A 22,632-nucleotide genomic window follows, 5' to 3' on the forward strand; every position below is an offset into this window, starting at 1 on the left:
CTGCCAAGGCCGCGGCAAGCATGCGCTGGGGGCGTGGGGCGTGGGGCGGGACTTAGTGAAAGTCCAAGGGTCCCCGGACCGGATTGGAGTGGTCTCGGTTTTGTGGACCCTGCGTCGCCGCGCCGGCCACGAGAATGGAGAGTAGGTGCTACGGCTGTGCTGTCAAGTTTACCCTCTTCAAGAAGGAGGCGAGTCTTCTCCCCGCGGGCTCGAAGGGCCAGGGAGGACGGGGCGTGGAGGAAAAGCACAGGACTTGCAGTCCGTAGACTTGGTTTTATGGCCCCTTTACAGCAGTGTGGTTTTGATGAAGTCACTGAACCTCAGTTTCCATTTCTATAAAATGGGGCTAGCGCTCCCTCGCTTTCGGGGTTGGCACGAGGGTCCAGCGATGTGCTGGAGGTGAAAGTACCCTATAAACTGGAGAGCACCCTTCTGCCCTTCCTAGAAAGGTAGGCTTTTCTGTCCACCAAGTGTATGAGATACAGCTCTTTCCTTCTCTCCACACTGCTCCTCTGCAGCCCAGTCTTAGTTACTACCCTGCGATTACTCTCCATCACACCGTGCCCCTTACTCTCTGTCCTGAAATCTTCATCACACAGCCTGCCCTTACCAGGTTTTTTGAGTTAGATTACTGCACTTCGTCCTGCTCCCAGGGCACATGGCAACGTCTCTTTTTGTCTTCTGCACAGGCCCCTAAATTCTCCTAGTGAGCTTCCTCTGCTCAGTTGTGACCAGGAGCTAGGTACCATAGTGAATGAATGAATAGCACAGTTAGGGGGGCAGATCGTGTAGCACCTGAAACCTGGGTTTTGGAATCAGGGTGGTCAGGGTTCAGATTTGAACTCAGCTGTCTTATCCATGGAATGACCTTGGTTTGAGCAAGTCATGTAACCTCTCTGAACCTAAGATAGGAATAATAATGGTGGTCATCAGGATTGAGTAACTACTGTGCATAAATTGTGAGCATTTTGTCAGATGATGAATGTTACATACTGAACTTAGTGCCTGGCACACAATAAGTGTTTAATAAATGGAGGCTATTGTTATACTGAAGACAAGCCATCCTCCATCTTTGCTAAGGCAGAAAAGGTAGAGCTCTGCACTCTCTGATTCTCCTATGTTGAAGAGTCAGTGGCCTGCAGCATGAAGTTTTACCTATTTGTTTTCTACACCCCAGTGTCGGGGAATTGAAGACAGGATAGAAAACATGGGAATTTTGCATAAAGCTTTACTTGATTTGAATAAAAGACTGGAGACTGAGGAATCGCTTTACCCTCCACCCCTGTCTTTCCTCAGGCCTTAGGGGCCCCACTCCTCCTCCTCCCAGCAGCTGGTCACAACTTCAGTGTCTTCCCTCTCTGTGTGCTTGGAGAGTCCCAGGGAGGAGCCTACAGGGGCGGGTGAGAGATGGATCCCCTACTTCATGTTTCTTATAGTACGGCTGTAAGAATTGTGGCCGGGCCTTCTGTTCTGGCTGCCTTAGCTTCAGTGCAGCGGTGCCCCGGACTGGAAATACTCAGCAGAAAGTCTGCAAGCAGTGCCATGAGGTCCTGACCAGGTGAGAAGTTGACATGGGCGAGAGTTTAGCCAAGCATGGTACCAGGCAGCTGGCCAGCCCACACAGCTTTGTGCTCTGTGGCTAGAGATCAGCTCAGGAAGTGTTTGGAGTGGGAGGTACTGACTGGCAGATGGCAGGACTTCTGATACCAGTTTTCTTCTCTATAGAGGATCTTCTCCTGCCAATGCCTCCAAGTGGTCACCACCTCAGAACTATAAGAAGTAAGTGTTGAACGAACAGAGAGGCAAATAGGGATGGGGAAAAGACAAAGGAGCCAAAGAGTAGGACTCTCTTCCCAGCCTCTAGAACAAATGAGCACAAGGTCAGGAGAATATTATCTCTCAGCCTCCTGACTGCCCTCTTGGGCTCAAAAAGTAGCTCATCAGCCCTCTCCCCAGAAGGCTGGGCAAGGTCTTTGGTAGACCTTGTCTTCTCAGCCAGACCCTCCGGTTAGTCAGCTGGATTGGGTTGCAGGGTGACATGAATGAGGACTACAGAATATTGTCCATTGGAGGCCTCCCTGGATGCCTAGAAATTATTTGAATGGGAAACGGTGAGTAGGTGCCTTCACCCCTTCCTTCTGCATTCTTCAAGAACCTTATCTCATACCCTGCCAGGCGCGTGGCAGCCTTGGAAGCCAAGCGGAAGCCCAAAACTCCTCAGAGCCAGGGACTGATCCAGCAAGACCAAGTCATCGCTGAGCGCCTAGCACGGCTCCGCCAACAGAACAAGCCCAGTGAGTGGGGGCAGACAGGGTGACCTAAAAGGTACCATCTAGGCCTCCTGGGACTAGGATTCCTCTGGGTCTTACAAGGCTTCTCTATACCAATTTCAGAGTCAGTGGCCTCACAGGCGGAGATAGAAGCCAGGCTAGCTGCACTGAGGGATGACCCCCAGGGTTCCATCCCTTCCACCCAGGAGGTGGAGGCACGGCTTGCTGCACTACAGGGCAGAGTTCTGCCTTCACAGACCTCCCAGCTGGTAGGTGCTTGTGGGGGACAGGGGTCCTAGGCTAAGGGCCTAGCAGAAGCCCAGATACATTGGCAAAACCTCCCACCCTCACCTCTTGAGCCTCAAGCCAAGGAACCAGGGACAAGCAGTAGGAAGGGGTAGGGGAGGAAGGAGTGTAAGATTAGTCCCCTTTCCCTGAGCTTTGGAAACTCTTCAGCATCCACCCCTAACCTAGACTGTTCTGCACCTCACAGTTTTGCCCTCCCCCTAACCTGCTCCCCACTGAAGTTCCCTCCTCTGAGCAGGCACATCAGCCACCAGACACCAGGACCCAAGCCCAGCAGGCACAGGATCTGCTGACACAGCTGGCAGCGGAGGTGGCTATTGATGAGAGCTCAGAACGAGGAGGCCCAGGTAACTTCTGCACCTGAATCCCCCAGAGACCTGCCCCCCACTCTTTCCCCAAGTGGGAACAACCCTGCTGCCCACTCTCTGGGACACAAATGTAAATCAGAGAACAATCAACATTGTAAACCATGGTTTGCTCTAACAGGAGCCAGTGTAAGCCTCACAGATAAGTGTGTGGGCTTCAGAATCAGACAGTGATTTCTTATACTACCACTTAAACTAGCTCTGTGACCCTGGGGAAGTTACTTGCCCTAAGCATCACTATCATCATCTATAAAATGGAGGCATATGTGGTAAAACCCATCTCACAGGGAAATCACAAGAAGTAAATGAGATCATCTAATAAGCACTTAAGGCCCTGCCTGGCTCATAGTAAGTGTTCAGTGAATGTTCTCTGCGATGATGATGATAAGGATGAGGAACAGGTTATTTAAATTTATTTAAAATTCGGGAACCCTGGGTAGTGCAGCGGTTTAGCGTCTCCCTTTGGCCCAGGGCGCGATCCTGGAGACCTGGGATCGAATCCCACGTCGGGCTCCTGGTGCATGGAGCCTGCTTCTCCCTCTGCCTATGTCTCTGCCTCTCTCTCTCTCTGTGACTATCATAAATAAATTTAAAAAAAAATTTAAATTTATTTAAAATTCAGTGAAATTTGGGGCACCAGGGTGGTTCAGTCGGTTAAGCATCTGATTCTTAATCTCAAAGCTCAGGTCTTGGTCTTAGGGTTGTGAGTTCAAGTCTGTGTTGGGCTCCACACTGGGGGTGGGATCTACTTAAAACTAATAATAATTAAATGAAATTGAAACTTTGGTTCCTCAGGGCACCTGGGTGGCTCAGTCAGTTAAGCATCTGCCTTCGGCTCAGGTCCCAGGATCCTGGGATTGAGCCCCACATCGGGCTCCCTGCTCAGCAGGGAGTCTACTTCTCCCTCTGTCCATCACTTAACTCATGCGCTTGTGCTCTCTCTCTTTCAAATAATAAAATCTTTAAAAATAAATAAAATTCAGTTTCTCAGTGGTACAGCCACATTTCAAGGGCTATTAAACTACAGTCTTGGACAGCACAAATACAGACCATGATATGGAACATATCTGTTATTTCTTTTTAAGATTTTATTTATTTATTCATGAGAGACACACACACACACACACACAGAGGCAGAGACACAGGCAGAGAAGCAGGCTCCATGCAGGGAGCCCAATGTGGGACTCGATCCCGGGTCTCTCTAGGATCATGCCCTGGGCTGAAGGCGGCGCTAAACCACAGAGCCACCCAGGCTGCCCACATTTCTGTTGTTATAAAAAAATTGTGTTGGACAGTTCTGTTCAAATGCTTCAGAGCAGTGGTTCTCAACCAAGGATGATTTTCCCTCTGGGGCCATATAACAATATCTGGAGACTCTCTGGTGTCACAGCTTAGAGGGTACCACTGGCATCCAGAGAGCAGAGGCTAGGAATGCTGCTAAACATATAGTGCATTGGACAGTCCCTACAACAAAGAATTATCCTGTCCATAATATCAATGAATCAAGTATGAGAAACCCTGCTTTAGAGACATAATCACATTGAATGCCCTCCATAATCTTGTATATACTATTATCTATATTTTATAAGTGAGAAAACTGAGGCTCAGTGAGCTTAAGGAATTTGACCGAGGTCGTGGGTATTAAGTGATAGAGCTGGGACTCAAACCCAAAGCTATCTGATTTTGAACCTCTTGTTCTGAAATGCTTCGCTAAAAGGAACCATGTCAAAGCCACAGCCACTCTGGTAGAGCTCTTCCTGCCTAGCCTTCATCTTCTTTGTGTCCTCTCTGTGCTGCTCTCTGTAAATATGCAGTCCAGCCTGTGAGGCAGAGAGGCTGACTGAGGCTTAGCTTCCCTGTGTCCTCATCTTGGGCAGTGATGCTCATACCATGGGATACCCACTCTAAGGGCAACATGTAAAAATATCAGGGGTAGAGATGGATGTAGTTGAAAAAAAAAAAAACATGCCTAAGATTACTAGTATTTTGTATTTGGAAAAATGGAGGAAAGATTCATTTTATTTGTAATATAAACCACAGGAGCTAGTGCTGAATAAAAAACTGATAATCTATGATTTTTATTTTATTTTATTTTAAGATTTTATTTATTTATTCATGAGAGACAGAGAGAGAGAGAGAAGCAGAGACATAGGCAGAGGGAGAAGAAGGCTCCCTACAAGGAGCCCAGTGTGGGATGTGGGACCCAGTCCTGGATCCTGGCCTGGGATCACACCCTGAGCCAGAGCCAGAGGCTCAGCCACTGAGCCACTCAGGCATTCCTAACCTGTGATTTTTATTATTTTTATTTTTTAAATATTTATTTATTTATTATTTATGATAGAGAGAGAGAGAGAGAGAGCAGAGACACAGGAGGAGGGAGAAGCAGGCTGCATGCCAGGAGCCTGACGTGGGACTCGATCCCGGGACCCCAGGATCGTGCCCTGGGCCAAAGGCAGGCGCTAAACCACTGAGCCACCCAGGGATCCCCCCCTAACCTGTGATTTTTAAAGGAAGTTCAGAAATGGGCTCACTGGCTTCTGATGAGAGATCTTGGACTGTCTCTGCCTCCCTGACTATTTCTCTCCTTCCAGCTGCCTCTATCCAGAATGACCTCAACCGAGGCGGCCCCGGGGGCCAAAGTGCTACTTCCAAGGGGCAGGCCACTCAGTCCCTGGAAGAGGAGAAGAGCAGGCTGCTGGCCCAAGCAGCCATTGAGCTGCGGGAAGAGAACACAAGGCAGGAGAAGATCCTGGCACTCGCCAAGCGCTTGGCCGTACTGCGGGGACAAGACCCTGACAAAGGTAGAGGCTGGAAGTAGCAGCTCACTGTGTCCATCGGGCAGGCTTCCCCACTCACACCCCCAGGCCAACCTCTACAAAATGACTACTCCCTGCCATGCTGAGCCAGGTGCTGGGAATTCCTGTGCTCAGAGGTCTCTCAAGCTTTGCCCAGAGCCACAAGGAAGGTACCGGGGCAAAGAAATGGAAAAGGAATACATAGCAGTTGTAGGGCCTGGGGACCCTCAGTCCATTCAGAAGCAATCTTCCGCTCCTGTCCTCTAGCCCTGAAGGGTAGGGTAGGGCAGGGAGGGGCAGGATCTGATCAGTTGGGACAGAGGCTGCCTAGCTCTGGAACAAGTGCCACTAGAAAGCAAACCAGCTCCTGGGGGCAGTACAGCTACTGAGGTGAACTCTCTACACATTACTCCTTCCCCCCCTGTACCTGTTCCTCCAAGTGACCCTCCAGGACTATCACCTCCCAGACAGTGATGAGGATGAGGATGAGGAGACGGCCATCCAGAGAGTTCTGCAGCAGGTAGGCCCTGCCTTACCCACCTGACCACCTCCTGTCCTGTCCCTGTCTCATTGCCCCGCCACCTACCAGGCTCCATTCACCTTGCCTCCTCTCTCATGCTGAAGCCACTCTGCAGCTCATATTCTGGCTGGGGCCCCACTGTCCTGCCCACTGGCCCCTTGAGATGGGGTATCAGTAGCCACAGGCAACAGATAAAGGGAGATGAGTTGAGAAGTTAAGGCCACAGAGCATGGAATTATTCGTGGGGAAGAGGGTCAGTGTCTAGGCCTGGAACAGGGAGCTGCACCTCTTCACCCTGTCCACAGCTCACTGAAGAAGCTGCCCTGGATGAGGCAAGTGGCTTTAACATCCCTGCGGAGCCTGCTGTCCGAGCTCGGGCCCAGTCCTGCAGGGCAGAGCCTGAGGTGAGAAAAGCCCCTGGCCACCACCACAGCCATCTGGTCCTGCAGTGATCTCCCACACCTTACTTTCCCCATTCCTCTCTGGTCCTGGCAGGTGAAGGCCGTGGCCACCAGGCCTGAGGCTGAGGAAGAAGAGCTCCCCTGGTGCTGCATCTGCAATGAGGATGCCACCATGCGCTGCGCTGACTGTGACGGGGACCTCTACTGTGCCCGCTGCTTCCGGTGAGGGCAGGTGGAATGTTCTTTTCCACTGGGAGAAGTCAAGGGCCACCTATGATCCCTGACCTATCTGTCTCTGCTCCGTAGGGAAGGCCATGATGCCTTTGAACTTAAGGAGCATCAGACGTCTGCCTATTGCCCCCCGCGTGCAGGCCGAGAGCACTGAGGAAGCCAGGCAGGCAAGCCCACAGGCAGTCGTGCAGGCCAGTGCGCCTGCCCCTGAGCCCAGCCTCAGGGCACCCAATGGAGGAGTGCATCAGGCTAGACTGCTCGTGGATGTGCCCTTTCCTGAGCCTCAGTGTCCCCAGAAGGAGGAAGGATTCTCTATTCGAGATGATAACTGGGGGAGCCAGAGGGAAAGCAGAAGTCAGGAGCCCTCCAACAGCCAAGTCTGGACTGAGAATGAGGCATGGTGGGGAAAGATGAGACTGAATCTAAGGGTGATGAGCCTTGAAACTTGGTCAAGGGCCTAGGGCTCTTCCCTGGGACTTAGTGGATCTAATAAAAAATGTTAACTCCTTGAACCCAGCATCTCTTATCTCTAGAACCCTGTGGACTCTAAGCCTGAGCCCCTAGAGAGGTAGCAAGACCAGGACTTCGACGCAAAGTTCAGTCCTGTGGTGTGAGCAAAAAGATGGGGCCACCCTGCAGGCTTCTCCAGGCAGAAACAGTCCCATCCACCTTGGAGGCCTCACATGAAGTAAGCATGGATATTTGCTTAGTTGATCTGAACTGTGCATCCTGCTCCAGGCACCCCAGTATAGCCCCCAGGCTCCGCCATATTGGATTTCTCAGCCTCCCTGGTACTCAGACAATGCATGCACAAATAGTGAATGCATACTCTGCTTCCTGCCTAACTCCCAAAGGATGCCACCTCTCCGGGCTCCTGTCTCAACCTTCCTGCCATTCAGACCCGGTATCTTTCCAGCAACACCTCCAGAGCTGACTCCTAGCCTCTCTGCTTAGCTTCTGCTTTTTCTCTTTCTGCTGCTTGACTGGAGCCAGCTCTGGATAGTCCTCAGCCTGATGCCTCCTGACTCATTTAGGGAGACAGCTAGGTTTTCCCTGTTACCTCTCCTCTGGCATTCAGAACTAGTATTTACAACCTGGGCTCCTGTCGTTGGTGATGGAGGATGCTGTGTGTCCTAGTCTGGTGCCCTCCGTTTGGCCTCTGGCCCTTGCTAGATTATGAGCTCTAAAGCAGAACTGTGACCTTTGAATTCCTGAGGCCAGTTTGTATAGAAGGACAGAGGAGGTATGGACAGAGCCTGGTGGCTCAGGATGCTGACCCTCTGGTATATCACTTTACCTGCCCACCCCCACCCCCATCCCCCCACTGCCCATCCCTCAGGACAGATATGCTCCACACTCCATTCATCTGGCACTCCCAAAGGCTTTATCTACTTAGCTGCCAAGGAAAGTACTGGGCAACAGCCATGAATGGCTTCCAGAAAGCCCAGCTGTAACTGCACATATACTAGGGGTGTCCAAATGTCCCTCCTCATCTTCCATGTTCCTTGTCAGTGTCCCAAAGGGCCATTGCCTCTCAGCCCAGGATTCAGAGGTTCAGGGCAGGCCTGGCAGTGCTGAGGCTGCTGACAGTAGTCTCACAAGGCTTATTTCTGAGGCCGACTGAGTCTCCGGAGTTTCTTGAGTTCACTGAGCAGCTCAGATATAAAAGGCTGAGAGAGAAACAGGGGTGAGTGAGATCAAGGCATGGGGTCACACCCACCCACCACACTGCCCTCCCTAATCTCCCCCCGACCCCATGTTTCTGGAGCTGGAGAAGAGGGGAAGAACCTAGAGCCAAGCCTTCCTCTCAAATATTCCTTTCCATTAGCTGCCTCCCCCCTAGGCCCTTCTTACCCCCAGAGCAGCAGGGCATCCCTTACCTCTGTAGGGCGGGGACAGTTTTGGAGAACAGCCTGGGTGGAAGAGAGCAAAGAGTGGGTTCCTGAGCCAAAGCAGTCTCCCACAAGCCTCTATGCAGCCTCTATGCAACCTCCCAGGAGTCCTCCCTTCTGAATTGGTTCTCCCCATGCCACTCAGGGAGGCAAAACTTGGGTTCCTGGGTTCCTCCCACTCTAAGCCCAGCCCTACATTCTACCTCCAAGTGAGTCTTCTGTTCCTCTGTGGATAGTTCCATGAGAGCCTCCAGGTCGATCTCAGGCTCAGGAGTTGGTTGATCCTGTTTGGGAATCACATGGGGCTCAGAGAGGCCTTGCCAGCTGGTGCTGGAGTAAAAGTCACTGTCAGGGGCTCCCCCATTTCCTACCCTGCTTCTCATGTTCAGTCCATCTCCTCATCCTCCTCAAACCACCTGTTCATTCTTCCATTTAACACTTAGGACCTACTATCTCCTATCTGAAACAAGGCTAGAGTTCTTTAAAAAGAGTGTTTAATTTCAAAAGTTATGCATATTGTAGGTAAAGATATAAAATAGTACAGCTGTTTTGGAAAACAGTCTGGCAGTTCTTTAAAATGTTAAATATAGAGTTCTCATCTGGGACCTGGGTGGCTCAGTGATTGAGCATCTGCCTTTGGCCCAGGTTGTGATCCCAGGGTCCTGGGATTGAGTCCCACATCAGGCTCCCCACATGGAGCCTGCTTTTCCCTCTGCCTATGTCTCTGCTCCTCTCTGTGTGTCTCTCATGAATAAATAAATAAAATCTTAAAAAAAAAAAAGTTCTCATCTGCCCCAGCAATCCCACTCCTAGGTCTACTCTCAAGAGAAATGGAAACACAAACCTTTGCACATGAATGCCCATAGCATTATTCACAACAGCCAAAAGGTGAAAACAACACATATCTCCATCAACTGATAAATGGATAAATAAAATATAATGTAGCCATACAATATTACTCAGCAATAAAAGGAACAAAGCATTGACTCATGCTACAACATGGATGTACCTTGAAAACATTGTTAGTGAAAGAAGCCAGTTACAAAAGGCCACATATTACATGATTCAATTTGTATGAAATGTCCAGAATAGGTAAATCCATGGAGACACAAAGTACATTCGTGGTTGCCTAGGGCTGGGAGTGGTAGTGGTAAGGAATGAGGTGTGACTGCTAATTGGTACAGGATTTTTTCTGCAGTGATAAAATGTCTGAAAATTAAGTTATGGTTGTATAATCCCAAAGATACTTAAAACTTTAGGAAGTGTGCATTGTAAGTGGGTGAAATTGTATGGCATTGTGAATCATCTCAATAAGGCTATCTTCAAAAGTTATTATAGTCAGTGAAATAATTGAAACAATAGAATTTATAATTAAAAATGAAAGGAGCTCAGGAAAATGAGAAGACTCCCACAGACTGGGAGAAAATATTTGCAAAGGATGTATCTGATAAAGGACTATTGTCCAAAATAGACAAGTCTTGAAATTCAACAATAAAAAAGAAACAACCCAATAAAAAAAATGGGCCAAAGATCTGAGCAGATCTCTCACCAAAGAAGATATGCAGATGGCAAATAGCATAAGAGATGTTAAACGTCATATGTGATTAGGAAATTGCAAATTAAGACAACAATGAGATACACCACATACCTATTAGATTGGCAAAAAATCCAAATCCGAATGCTGGTGAGGATGTGGAACAGCAGGAACCTTCATTCATTGCTGGTGAGAATGTCAAATAGTATAGCCACTTTGGAAGCATTTTGGCTGTTTCTTACAGAACTAAACACACTTATACTATATGATCCAGTGATCAAGATCCTTAATATTTACCCAAGTGAATTTGAAACATAACCACACAAAAACCTGCATAAAAATGTTTATAGCAGCTTTATTCGTAATTACCAAAACTTGGAAGCAATCAATCTGTCCTTCAATAGGTAAATGGATAAATCAACTGTGGCACATCCAGACAATAGAGTATTACTCAGCACTAAAAGAAATGAGCTGTTAAGCCATGAAAAGATCTAAATGAACTGTATGTAAACACCTAGAATAAGTGAAAGAAGCCAATCTGAAATTGGCCATACATTCTGTATGATTCCAACTATACCACATTCTGTCTGCAAAACCATGAAGACAGTAAAAAGATCAGTGGGATTAACAGGGAAAGTGGGATGAATAGGTGGAGCACAGAAGATGTTTAGGGCAGAGAAAATACTCTGTACAATACTATCATGGTAGATACATGTCATTACACATTTGTCCAAACCATTTGTCCAACACCAAGAGTGAACCAAAAGCAAACTATGAACTTTGGGAGCTAATGATGGATCAGTGTAGGTTCACTGATTGTAAAAGGGTACTGCTCTAGTGGGGGATGTTGATAGCGGGGGAGGCTGTGCACATGTGTGTGGGGGGAAGGGAACATGGGAAGAACTCTACTTTCTGCTCAGTCTTCCTGTGAACCTAAACTGCTCTAAAAATTAAGTCTATTAAAAAGGTGAATTCAAAGGTGTCAATTCAGGGATCCCTGGGTGGCGCAGCGGTTTGGCGCCTGCCTTTGGCCCAGGGCGTGATCCTGGAGACCCGGGATCGAGTCCCACGTCGGGCTCCCGGTGCATGGAGCCTGCTTCTCCCTCTGCCTCTGTCTCTGCCTCTCTCTCTGTGTGTGACTATCATAAATAATAAATAAAAATAAAAAAAAATAAAAACAAAGGTGTCAATTCAATTCACCAAGTTTTAATTAACTTAGTGGTTTATTTACTGCTTCATCAAGGACTTTCTTAAGTGAAAGTGGCATGGTGGTAATGACTTGTGTTAGGAGTTAATTGGACAATTAGGTAGTCAGGGCCAGGATCCCCAACAAGAAAACAGCTGTCTTAGCTGGGATAGCTAAGACAAAACTGCACTAGAATTCTGATTTACAGCTTAGATGAGACCACAACAGCATCCCATCTAGCACCCTCTGCAGAAGTGACTTTTGCAAAACTGCCTGAAATGAAACAATTAACCATAAACCTCAACTTGTCACTATCACAAGTTGAGACGGTCTCCAAATGTCAGCCCAGAAGACCATTAACACGTGAACAATAACCTGATAGGTATACAGGTACACGATCAAAGCCCTGATTAGCACACCTTCGGGGACAATCCACAAGGGGCCCACACTCAGGATGCTCATTATAGTTCTGCAGAAGAGCTTATAAAACCCCCTAGATTTGAATGCCAAAATGGCAATCCTCTCGGGTCCCCACTCTCTTTGGAAGCTTTGTACTATTGCTCAATAAACTTTGCCTTCCTGCCCATCACGCTTTGTCTGGCTTACCTCTTCATTTTTCTTTTTTTCCCCCTATTTTTAATTTAATTTAATCTTTTTATAATAAATTTATTTTTTATTGGTGTTCAATTTGCCAACATACAGAATAACACCCAGTGCTCATCCCGTCAAGTGCCCCCCTCAGTGCCCGTCACTCATTCACGCCCACCCCCCGCCCTACTCCCCTTCCACCACCCCTAGTTCGTTTCCCAGAGTTAGGAGTCTTTATGTTCTGTCTCCCTTTCTGATATTTCCCACATATTTCTTCTCCTTTCCCTTTTATTCCCTTTCACTATTATTTATATTCCCCAAATGAATGAGAACATATAATGTTTGTCCTTCTCCGATTGACTTACTTCACTCAGCATAATACCCTCCAGTTCCATCCACGTTGAAGCAAATGGTGGGTATTTGTCATTTCTAATGGCTGAGTGATATTCCCTTGTATACATAAACCACATCTTCTTTATCCACTCATCTTTCGATGGACACCGAGGCTCCTTCCACAGTTTGGCTATTGTGGACATTGCTGCTATAAACATTGGGGTGCAGGTGTCCCGGCGTTTCATTGCTTCTGTATCTTTGGGGCCTCTTCATTTTTCAAAGTGCTCTGACCAAGACCACAGGCACTAAGGGAATAAAAGTTCCTGTAACACTAGTACAGGATGGTGCCACTTTCTTTCTTTCCTTTAAGTTTATTATTTAACTAATCTCTACATCCAGCGTGGGGCTTAAACTCACAACCCCAAGACCTCGCATACTCCTCCAACTGAGCCAACCAGGTGCCCCCATTGCCACTTTCTCACTAAGGGCCACCACTGTTTTTGTATTATCAGTGCAAATGTCAACATAGTGAAAAAGACAATTGACATCTCAGTATTATTATTATGAAAATAACTGTAGGCCCTCTGAAAGGGTCTTGGGAACACCAGAGTCACCAGAATATGCTTCAAGAGCTGCTGTCTTGGGACGCCTGGGTGGCTCAGTGGTCGAGCATCTGCCTTTGGCTCAATCATGGGATCCTGCATCCCATGATTGTGGGATCCAGGATCAAGTTCTGCATCGGGTTCCCTATGGAAACCTGCTTCTCCCTCTGTCTTTGTCTCTACCTCTCTCTGTGTGTCTCTCATGAATAAATAAATAAATAAATAAATAAATAAATAAATAAATAAATCTTTTTAAATGAAGATTTTTTTAAACTTCTTTTTTAATTTTTATTTTTTTAAATATTTTTGAAATGTATTTGAGAAAGAGAGAGACAGAGATAGCATGAGCAGAAGGGGAGCAGTGGGAGAAGCAGACTCGCCACTGAGCAGGAAGCTTGATGCAGAGCTTGATCCCAAGACTCAAGGATCATGAATCTGAGCTGTAGCAGACACTTAACAGACTGAGATACCCAGGCACCCTAAATATTTATTTGTTTGTTTCTTTGTTTAGAGCACAAGTGGGGCAGGGAGAGGGAGAGAGAATCTCAAGCAGACTACCTGCTGACCACAGAGCCTGGACACAGGGCCCAATCTCACAACCATAAGATCATTTGACCTGAGCCGAAATCAAGGGTCTGTCACTTAACCAACTGAGCCACCCATGTGCCCCTGGAAATACCATTCATGTGTGAGGAAGGAGTTGGGGAAATATCTGTGTTTATATAGTTTAATGTAACTAATAGTCTTTTCCAGGTTGGATTTTGCTGCTGCTGCTGCTGCTATTCTTCTTTTCCTTCTCCTTCTTCCTTTAAATGCTTGGTAAGTTCTTCTCATACTCATTTGAATAAATATTTGATATTCACCTTTACATTCTCTAGAGGTTTGATAATTTCACTTTTTCCTTTTGGTTATCTAATCCTTTAAAAACTATTTACTCAACAAACATGTGTTCAGTTACTGCTATTAATGTGGTACCATGAACTTGGGAATTTCAGTGAACAAAACAAAGATCCTGTCCTCCAAGAGTCCACATGTTAGAGGCAAGAGGAAGAAACATAGTAGAAACAGATACAATAAGTAACAAGTATAATTTGTCTAACGGTTATTTGGAGGAACTTTTCAGACAACGGAAATGTTCCATATCATAATTGGGGTAGCAGTTACACCTGGCAAAGTGCATCCCAATATACACTTCAAATTTTATTTTCTGTCAGTTATATCTCAATAATGTTGGTGTTTTGTTTTGTTTTGTTTTTAAAAAAAAAGGAAAGAAAGGAGTGCCTAAGTGACTCAGTCACTTAAACATCTGCCTGTGGCTCAGGTCATGATCTCAGGGTCCTGGGATGGAGCCCTGAGTCGAATCGGGCTCCCTACTCAGCGGGGAGTCCGCTTCTCCCTCTCCCTCTGCTCCTTCCCCCTGCTCATGCTCTTTCTCTCTCTCATAAATAAATAAATAAATAAATAAATAAATAAATAAATAAATAAATAAATAATCTTAAAAACGAAAAAAGAAAGAAAAAAGAAGCCTCACCTGTCCTCTCATTCCTCCAACTGCCAACAGGTAATCACTGTTAACAGTTTTGGTTCTTCCATACCTTTTTAAAATAAATAATGCTAGAGTTCTAAGTTAGGTCTTTCACCCTAAGCTCTAGACTTTCCTTTTTGCCTCCTTAGTTTCTAGCTCATCTGGTTCAGTTTTCATTCTTTTAATGGAGTGCATGCTATACACCAAGTGTTGTGATAAGTGCTAGGGCCATAACAGCAAGACAGACAGACATAATTTTGCCCTTGCAAAGCTTATTGTCTCCTGAAGGATACAGACAAATGAAATGGCCGTTATGACACAGAATGATAAGCACTCTGATAAGATATTTTGAGAACACATGGAAAGGGAACCTAACCAAACCTGGGGTGCAGGAAGGCTTCCTGGAGGAAATGACATCTAATCTGAGACCTGAAGGCTAAGTAAGAGTTAACCAGATATTTATATTTCTGGAAATGATGGAGTAACAGGGTCTGTATTTATTCTCCTACCATAAGGGACTAGAAAACTAAACAAAAATATATTAACAGTCATTAGACAACAGGTGGCTCAGGACTACCTGGGAGAGAAAGGAAACAGAAGAGGTAAACTCTGTAATTGCCCTGAATTTCCTCCTAGAGACAATTTCCAGACCACAGAGCAGAGAGAGTTCCCAAGCAGAGCACAATGGTCTCGCTATATTGATATGACAGACATCAGAGTTCAGGGTTGAGGTGGTTGGAAGTTGTTAGGCACAGTTGTGGAAAGGAGGCAGTCATGAAGAAAGAGACCTCCAGAAATCTGCATAAGGGTTCTGTTGGGTCTTTGCCGAACACAAGATGCACATTCATCGGGTAAAGCTTCACAAGGCCAGGTACTGTGAGGCCCCAAGGGCCCAGAGATGAACAGACCTCACACAGGACTGGGAAGAATATCAAGTTCCCCTCGCCCAGAGTGGACAGTCATCGTTTATCATGCAGGAATTCAATAGAGACCTCAGAAGGGCCATACTTTACTGGGGGTTAAATTATTCTCTAGATGAAAGGCTACTCTAGACTCAGCATAACTTAAAAACAAGCTTCAGAAGGATCAAACTGAGCCACAAGTAACTAAACTGCCTATTAGAACAAGGCCCAATGCTTTTTTTTTTTAATTTTTATTTATTTATGATAGTCACAGAGAGAGAGAGAGAGAGAGAGAGGCAAAGACATAGGCAGAGGGAGAAGCAGGCTCCATGCACTGGGAGCCCGACGTGGGATTCAATCCCGGGTCTCCAGGATCGCGCCCTGGGCCAAAGGCAGGCACTAAAGCCCAAGGATCCCAGGCCCAATGCTTTAAGGAAGAAAAAAAATCCAGTTACCCAGTAAGATAAAATTCATAAAATGTCCAGTATCCAAACAAAAATCACTAGTCATACCAGAATCAGGAAATGTAACCTATAAAGAGAAGAAAAATCAGTTAATAGAAGCAGACCCAGAAATGACAGAGATGGTGGAATCAACAGATGAGGAAAACATGAACACAGTAATGAGAAAAATGAAATATATGGGAAAAAAACAAATGGAGCATCTAGAGACGAAAAATGCAATATGGGGCACCAGGGTGGCTCAGTCGGTTAAGCATCTGCCTTTTGCTCAGAGCATGACCTCAGAGTCCTGTGATCGATTCCCACATGGGGCTTCCTGCCTGGCAGGGAGTCTGATTCTCCCTCTGCCTCTCTTCTGCTTATATTCTCTCTGGCTCTCTCTCTCTGTCTCTTTCTCAAATAATTAAATAAAATCTTTTTTAAAAATGCAATATATATTTTTAAAAGATTTTATTTTTAAGTAATCTCTATACCCAACGTGGGGCTCGAACTCACAACCCAGAGATCAAGAATCACATGCTCTACTGACTGAGTCAACCAGGCGCCTCAAAAGATACAATATTTTTAATGAAAAATTTACTAGATAAGTTAACAGCATATTTGGATGTTGCCAAAAATAGATCAGTTGAACTTAAAGATACAGTGACAGAAACTAGTCAAAATGAAACACAGAGAGAAAAAAACCTTCACAGGGGGCAGGCAAGGGAGAGGAAGAAGAGAACAGAGCTTTGATGACCTGTGATATGATATCAAGTGGTCTAACATATGTGCAATTGGAATCTCAGAAGGTGGAGCGGGGGGCTGAATAGTAAAGCTGCATTCTAATTACTAGAATTCTACCTCTAAAAAAGTACTAGTTTGAGGGCGCCTGGGTAGCTCAGTGGTTGAGTGTCTGCCTTTGGCTCAGGTCGTGATCCTGGGGTCTTGGGATCAAGTCCCGTGTTGGTCTCCTTGCAGGGAGCCTGCTTCTCCCTCTGCCTGTGTCTCTGCCTTCTTCTCTGTGTCTCTCATGAATAAATAAATAAAACCTCTAAAAAAAAAAACAAAAATAGAAAGTACTAGTCTGGCCCCCCAAAAAACCTTTTCACATCACTTATGATATTATCCACATGTATTTTGAATATAAGGTATGCATATTACTGAGAGATTGCAGCTATAGTCTGAAATTGAGACTATGAGCTGATATCATAAGCCAGATTTTATTTTTTTTATAAACCAGATATTCTTTCCCTCAAGTATTTTTTTGAATTCTCAGAAAATGAGTGGATATATCAAATGACTCCTGCTGAAATGAACAAGTGTAAAATTGTGACTCAATATTTCATATAGCAGTTTCCTGCCAGATGCTGCCTGATTTGACTGCTTTCTAACCTTCACTCTATACTCATTCCCCTTCCTCCTGAACTCTCTGCCTTGAGAACCAGCAGTGGAGCAAGGCTCAGGGAGGAGCTAACAAGTGTCTGTTTCATATGTTCGTTAACCATACTTTTTTAAAGTTGGATGCCTGGGGCAGTCTGGGTGGCTCAGCGGTTTAGCGCCACCTTCAGTCCAGGGCCTGATCCTGGAGACCCGGGATCAAGTCCCACATCAGGCTCCTTGCATGGAGCCTGCTTCTCCCTCTGCCTGTGTCTCTGCCTCTCTCTCTCTCTCTCTCTGTGTCTCTCATGAATAAATAATAAAATATTTTTAAAAATAAAATTGGAAGTCTAATAGATTGTTTCTTAAGATGTCATCACATCAGAAGGGCTACATCAAAATGCCAGCTGCTACCAGGAACAGATGCTATCATAGAAGCTATAGGAAAGGAATGTTTTCAAAACTCCAGAGTGGTCGACAATATCCTGTACAGTGATTGGTGCCCTTGGCAAAAACTCATTAGTGTTTATATCCTTGCTCAGAGCCAAATCCACACTCCACCTTTGGACAATAGGAATTCTAAGGCCCCAAGTCTGTTTGTTTTGTTGAACCCAGACTTGGTTCCTCTGAAGACCTCAGAGAAGGTTGCATATCCAGTGAGAAGAGGTGGGGCCCTCCAACAAAGTAAGGTTGGATTCCATCAAATCGAACTGAACAAGTATCAATGCATCCCTGCAACCATTGCCGGCACTGCTATCCAAGGTGGGTGTGTTGGGGAGAGCCTGCTGGGTGGAGACAGGCTCTATGAAGGTAAAACTGGGTCAGGCTAAGCCTGGAGACACTGTTGCCTCAATCTCTCCCAAGATGACCAGCCACCTGGGGCTTCCCCCACCACTTGGCTGCTTCCTGCTGAAAAGAGCAGGGATTGGGAGAGGAACTGCTGCCTGGCACCTTTGGACAATTGCCATGGCAACCACAGGCCAGGTATTTTATTTCCGTCATTGCCTGGGAGTGGTCCTCCCACATATCCTGTTTTCCAATGTTATGAGCTCTTTATTATATTGCTCTCCGCCCCCCCGTGTTGATCTTGCAAAACCTGGTGCTTTGCTTAGTGTCTTTCTCTGATGCCTAGAAAGTTTGCTCTGAGGTGTCTGAAATATGAGATTTTGTATGCAAGTGCCCAACAGTCTGAAACTGAAACTGATCCGGAGAGGGAGGGTGCTGGCAGTGGAGGCAGAGCAGAAGCAAGCCAAGAAAGCATGCCTCTCCTGCGCCCAGCTCAAGAGCATCTCCCTACCTACCCTGCACAAGTGAGCCCAGGACACTGCAGAGGACAGGGTCGACACCTGGACCAAACTAACACATGACCCAGTGAGCTTCACAAGACAGTCCGGGCCACATGCATCATTCTTCTCCACCCCCAACAGCAGGGCCACCGACACAGCCCTTACCTGGAAATGTGACAAGCCCCCCCCACTGTCCCCGAAAAGAAAAGATAGGAATGGAGTCAGGAAGGAGGCGAAAGAAGGACCCACGGTATGTAGACAAGGAGGACTCCTGGTCTCTGGCTTGGCACAGTGGTTCTCAGCCAGCCACATGCTAGAATTAACTGTGGAGATTATAAAGAAAGACAAGTGTCTGGGCCCCACCTTAATAGATTTAGTCAGTTGGGGTGCAGTCAGGTCATCAGGCTTTTTCTGAAGTACCTCAGGGGTGGAGACCCACTAAGCTGTTTACCTAAATGCCCAGGTTCCGCAGGCAGAGCCCCAGCTCCCGGTCTCCCGGTTGTGTGACCTTGGGCTCGTTACTCAACATCTCAAGCTTCCATTTCCTCCACGGTAAAACATACCTATCTAAGGGAGTGGGGGGACAGCCGAATGCGTAATGCATGTCAAGCGCTAGGCACTGTGCCTAACACAGAACTAAGTGTTCAGAATGTTATTCTCTCTCTCTCTCTCTCTCTTTTAAAGACTTTATTTATTTATTCATAGACACACACAGAGAGAGAGAGAGGGGCAGAGACACAGGCAGAGGGAGAAGCAGGCTCCACGCAGGGAGCCCGATGTGGGACTCGATCCCGGGTCTCCAGGATCACGCCCCAGGCTGCAGGCGGCGCCAAACCGCGCCACCGGGGCTGCCCTCTCTCTCTCTTTTTTTAAAGATTTTATTTATTTGAGAGAGAGAGAGAGAGAGAGAGTCACAGAGATACCTAGTTAGAACACGATGAGCAGGGAGGAGAGGGAGAAGCATGTTCCCTGCTGAGCAGGAAGCTCAATGCAGGACTCAATCCCAGGAGGCTGAGATCATGACCTGAGCCCAAGGCAGACACTTACCTGACTGAGCCACCCAGGCTCCCCCCAGAATGTTATTCCCATTGTAGAAACAGCAGTTGTTACTATTCTAGGATCCCGATCTTTAGTCATCTGAGGAAAAAAGTGCCACTTCTCGTGACAAAGGGCAGAGACCCGTCCTTTTCTCAGGGGGAGGTGAGAGGAGTCCGTCAGAGCCAGGGCCAAGGACTCATTCTAGTCCAGAGCTGTCCATTCTGAAGGGAAGGAAATACTCTCTACACATGCTGACAATATGGCAGCCACTTGCCACATGGGACTATCGGCATTTGAAACGTGGCCAGAGTCACCAAGGGACTGAACTAATTGTTTTATTAATTGGAAGGTAAATAGCTACACATGGCTGATAACGATAGTATTTGACAATGTAGCTCTCGACATGTATGTGTGTTGAGGATGAGAGTAAGACATAAAATAAATAAAAATAGCTCTTCTATCTCATTTGAACTTCAAAAAAAAAATCCCACAAAAGAGATATGACAGGCATTGATAGGTTCATTTTATAGATTAGGAAACTAAGTCTCGGGAATGTTAAAAAGACCTGGCCCAGATTTTTAAGGGCATTAGAGGCAGAGCCCAGACCAGAGGGAGGCAGATTTTGGGACTGCAAATCTATCTTCACCTGTTAGGAGAAGCTTTCTCTCCATGGGAGCATCTCACATTGGCCCTCCAGCTCCTCCTGAGGTCTCCCAGCAGGCTCTGTCCCAGGCACCCTGCCTTCTCCCTTGCTGCCTCACTGTCACTCACCTGGAAGAGCTCCTGAACCTGGGCGTCCACCCATTGCTCCATCTCCAGCCAGCGTTGGAGCTGGCCCCGGTCATATTTCACCGTCAGGCGGCTGGGTCTCCGGGACCTGGGCACTTTGGAGGGGTCGAGATGGGACTTTGACTCTGAGTCTGTGGATGACGTCCTCCTCCTCCCAGAAGTCCACTGGACCTTCTTAATTGGGTTCTCCCCATCAGGGTTGGGAGATGTGCAGGAAGTAGGGCTTGAAGACAGCATGGAAGAAGGGTTGGCGTGAGCAAGGATCTGGGAAACACCACCGGTCAGAGCAAGGGTGCCAAGGAAGTGAGGAGACAGAGAACAGAGGGAGAGGCCAGCAGGGAAGAAAGGAAGGAGGAGGAGCAGAGGGTCAAAGATCAATAGGACTATCTGGCGCTGGGAATGTCAGTTTCTTGGCTCTTTGCTGCCAGTGAGAGGCACTCCTGAGCTGTGCCCTAGCCCTCTTTTTTTGCAGCTACTAGAGCCCAAAGTGATATACACTTCTGATAAGCAAAGGTCAAGAGCCTCCCATGCCTTGGGAGGAAGTAGGGACCCTTGGGTTCTGAGGGGTGCAAGGCTCTGATTGGTGCTCTGGCCAGTTGTGAACAAGACCGGAGTCACACTCGCCTGAGAGCCTGATGGCAGATCTAGTCTAGGACTAGATCCACCTGGGTCAAGAGGAGCTGGAGTCCATAGATCCTGCCGGAGCAGGGTCCTGAGCAGGTAGGAGTTCCTGCTCTGAGGGTGGCACTGATGGGGCCTGAGTGTCACCAGGAATAGTTGGACGAATGGCTATCCTTGGCCCTCATCGGACCCTCTTGTGTCTGGGTGTGTCTGAACGTGAGCTGCCTTATGAATAAGTGAGGGAAGAGGTGCTCCTCTGTCAGCCTGGTCCTGTGCTTGCAAAGGTAGATCAATCAAGCTTGTCTCCCAGGCCCATTCCCTAGAAGCAACTGCTTGGGAAGCCATGTTGATCATCACGTGACTCTCCCCTGACTCTTCTTCCTGATACTGAGGAAACCTGCAGACCTAATTTTTACCCAGGTGACAAGACTACTAGTTCTAAACATATAGTACTTGCATCGTAAAGGAAATTTATGTTTGTTTAGTCTTTTATAACAAAAACTGTCTTTTTTTAAAGATTTATTAATTTGGGGGATTCCTGGGTGGCTCAGCAGGTGAGCGCCTGCCTTCATCCTGGAGTCCCGGGATCAAGTCTTGCATCAGGCTCCCTGCATGGAGCCTGCTTCTCCCTCTGCCTGTGTCTCTGCCTCTATCTATGTGTGTGTCTCTCATGGATAAAATAAAATCTTAAAAAAAATTATTAATTTTGAGAGAGTGAGAGAGAATGAGCAGGAGAGGGAGAGGGAGAGAGAACCCCAAGCAGATTCTCCACTGAGTGAGGAGCCTGATGCGGGACTCAATCCCAGGACCCTGAGATCACCACCCAAGCCGAAATCAAGAGTAGGGTACTCGACTGCACCACCCAGGTACCCTGTAACAAAAATTTCTAAACTTTTTAGAAAAGTTACAGAAAAACACTGTCATTTTTAATAAGATGAACAGCTCAGAAGGACAAATGAACAAAAAATGAAAGTTTTTCTCCTCTCCCCAGCTCTACTCCCCAGAAGCAACACCAACAGCTTCTGTTTTAATTCCCCTGTGATCAACATTTATCCCTTTGTGTAGTATCATATATTTGTCACCCCTCCATTCTAAACAGTATCTCTTGTCTCCTCAATAAGAATGGGAAATTAACTTCATCATCCCCTTTTACTTTCTACATTCCAATTTTTGTTAATATATTTCTTTTTAAGTCTTGCAGTAATTAGTTTCCTTTAAAATGTTGAGTTTCAGGATCCCTGGGTGGCGCAGCGGTTTGGCGCCTGCCTTTAGCCCAGGGCGTGATCCTGGAGACCCGGGATCGAATCCCACGTCAGGCTCCCGGTGCATAGAGCCTGCTTCTCCCTCTGCCTGTGTCTCTGCCTCTCTCTGCCTCTCTCTCTCTCTCTCTGATTATCATAAATAAAAAATAAAAAATAAAAAAATTTAAAATGTTGAGTTTCTGGGGACCTGGTGGCTTAGTCAGTTAAGCATCTGCTTTCAGCTCAGATCATGATCCCAAGACCCTGAGATCGAGCCCCATATCAGGCTCCCTGCTCAGCGGGGAGCCTGCTTCTCCCGTTCCCTCTGCTTCTACCATTCCCCCTGCTTATGCTCGCTTGCTCACTCTGTCAAATAAATAAGTAAAATCT

The 22,632-nt window shown here is 46.8% G+C and overlaps 2 protein-coding genes across 3 annotated transcripts; one reads left to right on the forward strand and one right to left on the reverse strand.

The window, feature by feature from the left end:
- Nucleotides 1-15: 15 nt before the first annotated feature.
- Nucleotides 16-7,400, forward strand: ZFYVE19 (zinc finger FYVE-type containing 19). Its single transcript, XM_038580079.1, has 11 exons — nt 16-188; nt 1,437-1,558; nt 1,726-1,779; nt 2,176-2,294; nt 2,394-2,539; nt 2,815-2,923; nt 5,533-5,742; nt 6,177-6,256; nt 6,562-6,660; nt 6,752-6,879; nt 6,964-7,400. Exons 1-11 carry the CDS (start codon nt 135-137, stop codon nt 7,040-7,042), a joined length of 1,200 nt encoding a protein of 399 aa, XP_038436007.1. The 5' UTR covers nt 16-134; the 3' UTR covers nt 7,043-7,400.
- An 849-nt stretch (nt 7,401-8,249) lies between these two features.
- On the reverse strand, nt 8,250-20,742 carry PPP1R14D (protein phosphatase 1 regulatory inhibitor subunit 14D). 2 transcript variants are annotated; one of them, XM_038580083.1, is made up of 4 exons: nt 20,363-20,740; nt 8,984-9,064; nt 8,769-8,801; nt 8,250-8,558 (listed from the first exon to the last, which is right to left on the reverse strand). In XM_038580083.1, exons 1-4 carry the CDS (start codon nt 20,615-20,617, stop codon nt 8,493-8,495), a joined length of 435 nt encoding a protein of 144 aa, XP_038436011.1. In that variant the 5' UTR covers nt 20,618-20,740; the 3' UTR covers nt 8,250-8,492. The 2 variants fall into 2 exon arrangements, with proteins under 2 accessions (XP_038436011.1, XP_038436010.1); XM_038580082.1 differs by lacking the exon at nt 8,250-8,558 and having other exon boundaries at nt 8,737-9,064; nt 20,363-20,742.
- Nucleotides 20,743-22,632: the final 1,890 nt, after the last annotated feature.

Source organism: Canis lupus, chromosome 30 (assembly GCF_011100685.1).
Source record: "Canis lupus familiaris isolate Mischka breed German Shepherd chromosome 30, alternate assembly UU_Cfam_GSD_1.0, whole genome shotgun sequence".
NCBI classification, from domain to species: domain Eukaryota; kingdom Metazoa; phylum Chordata; class Mammalia; order Carnivora; family Canidae; genus Canis; species Canis lupus.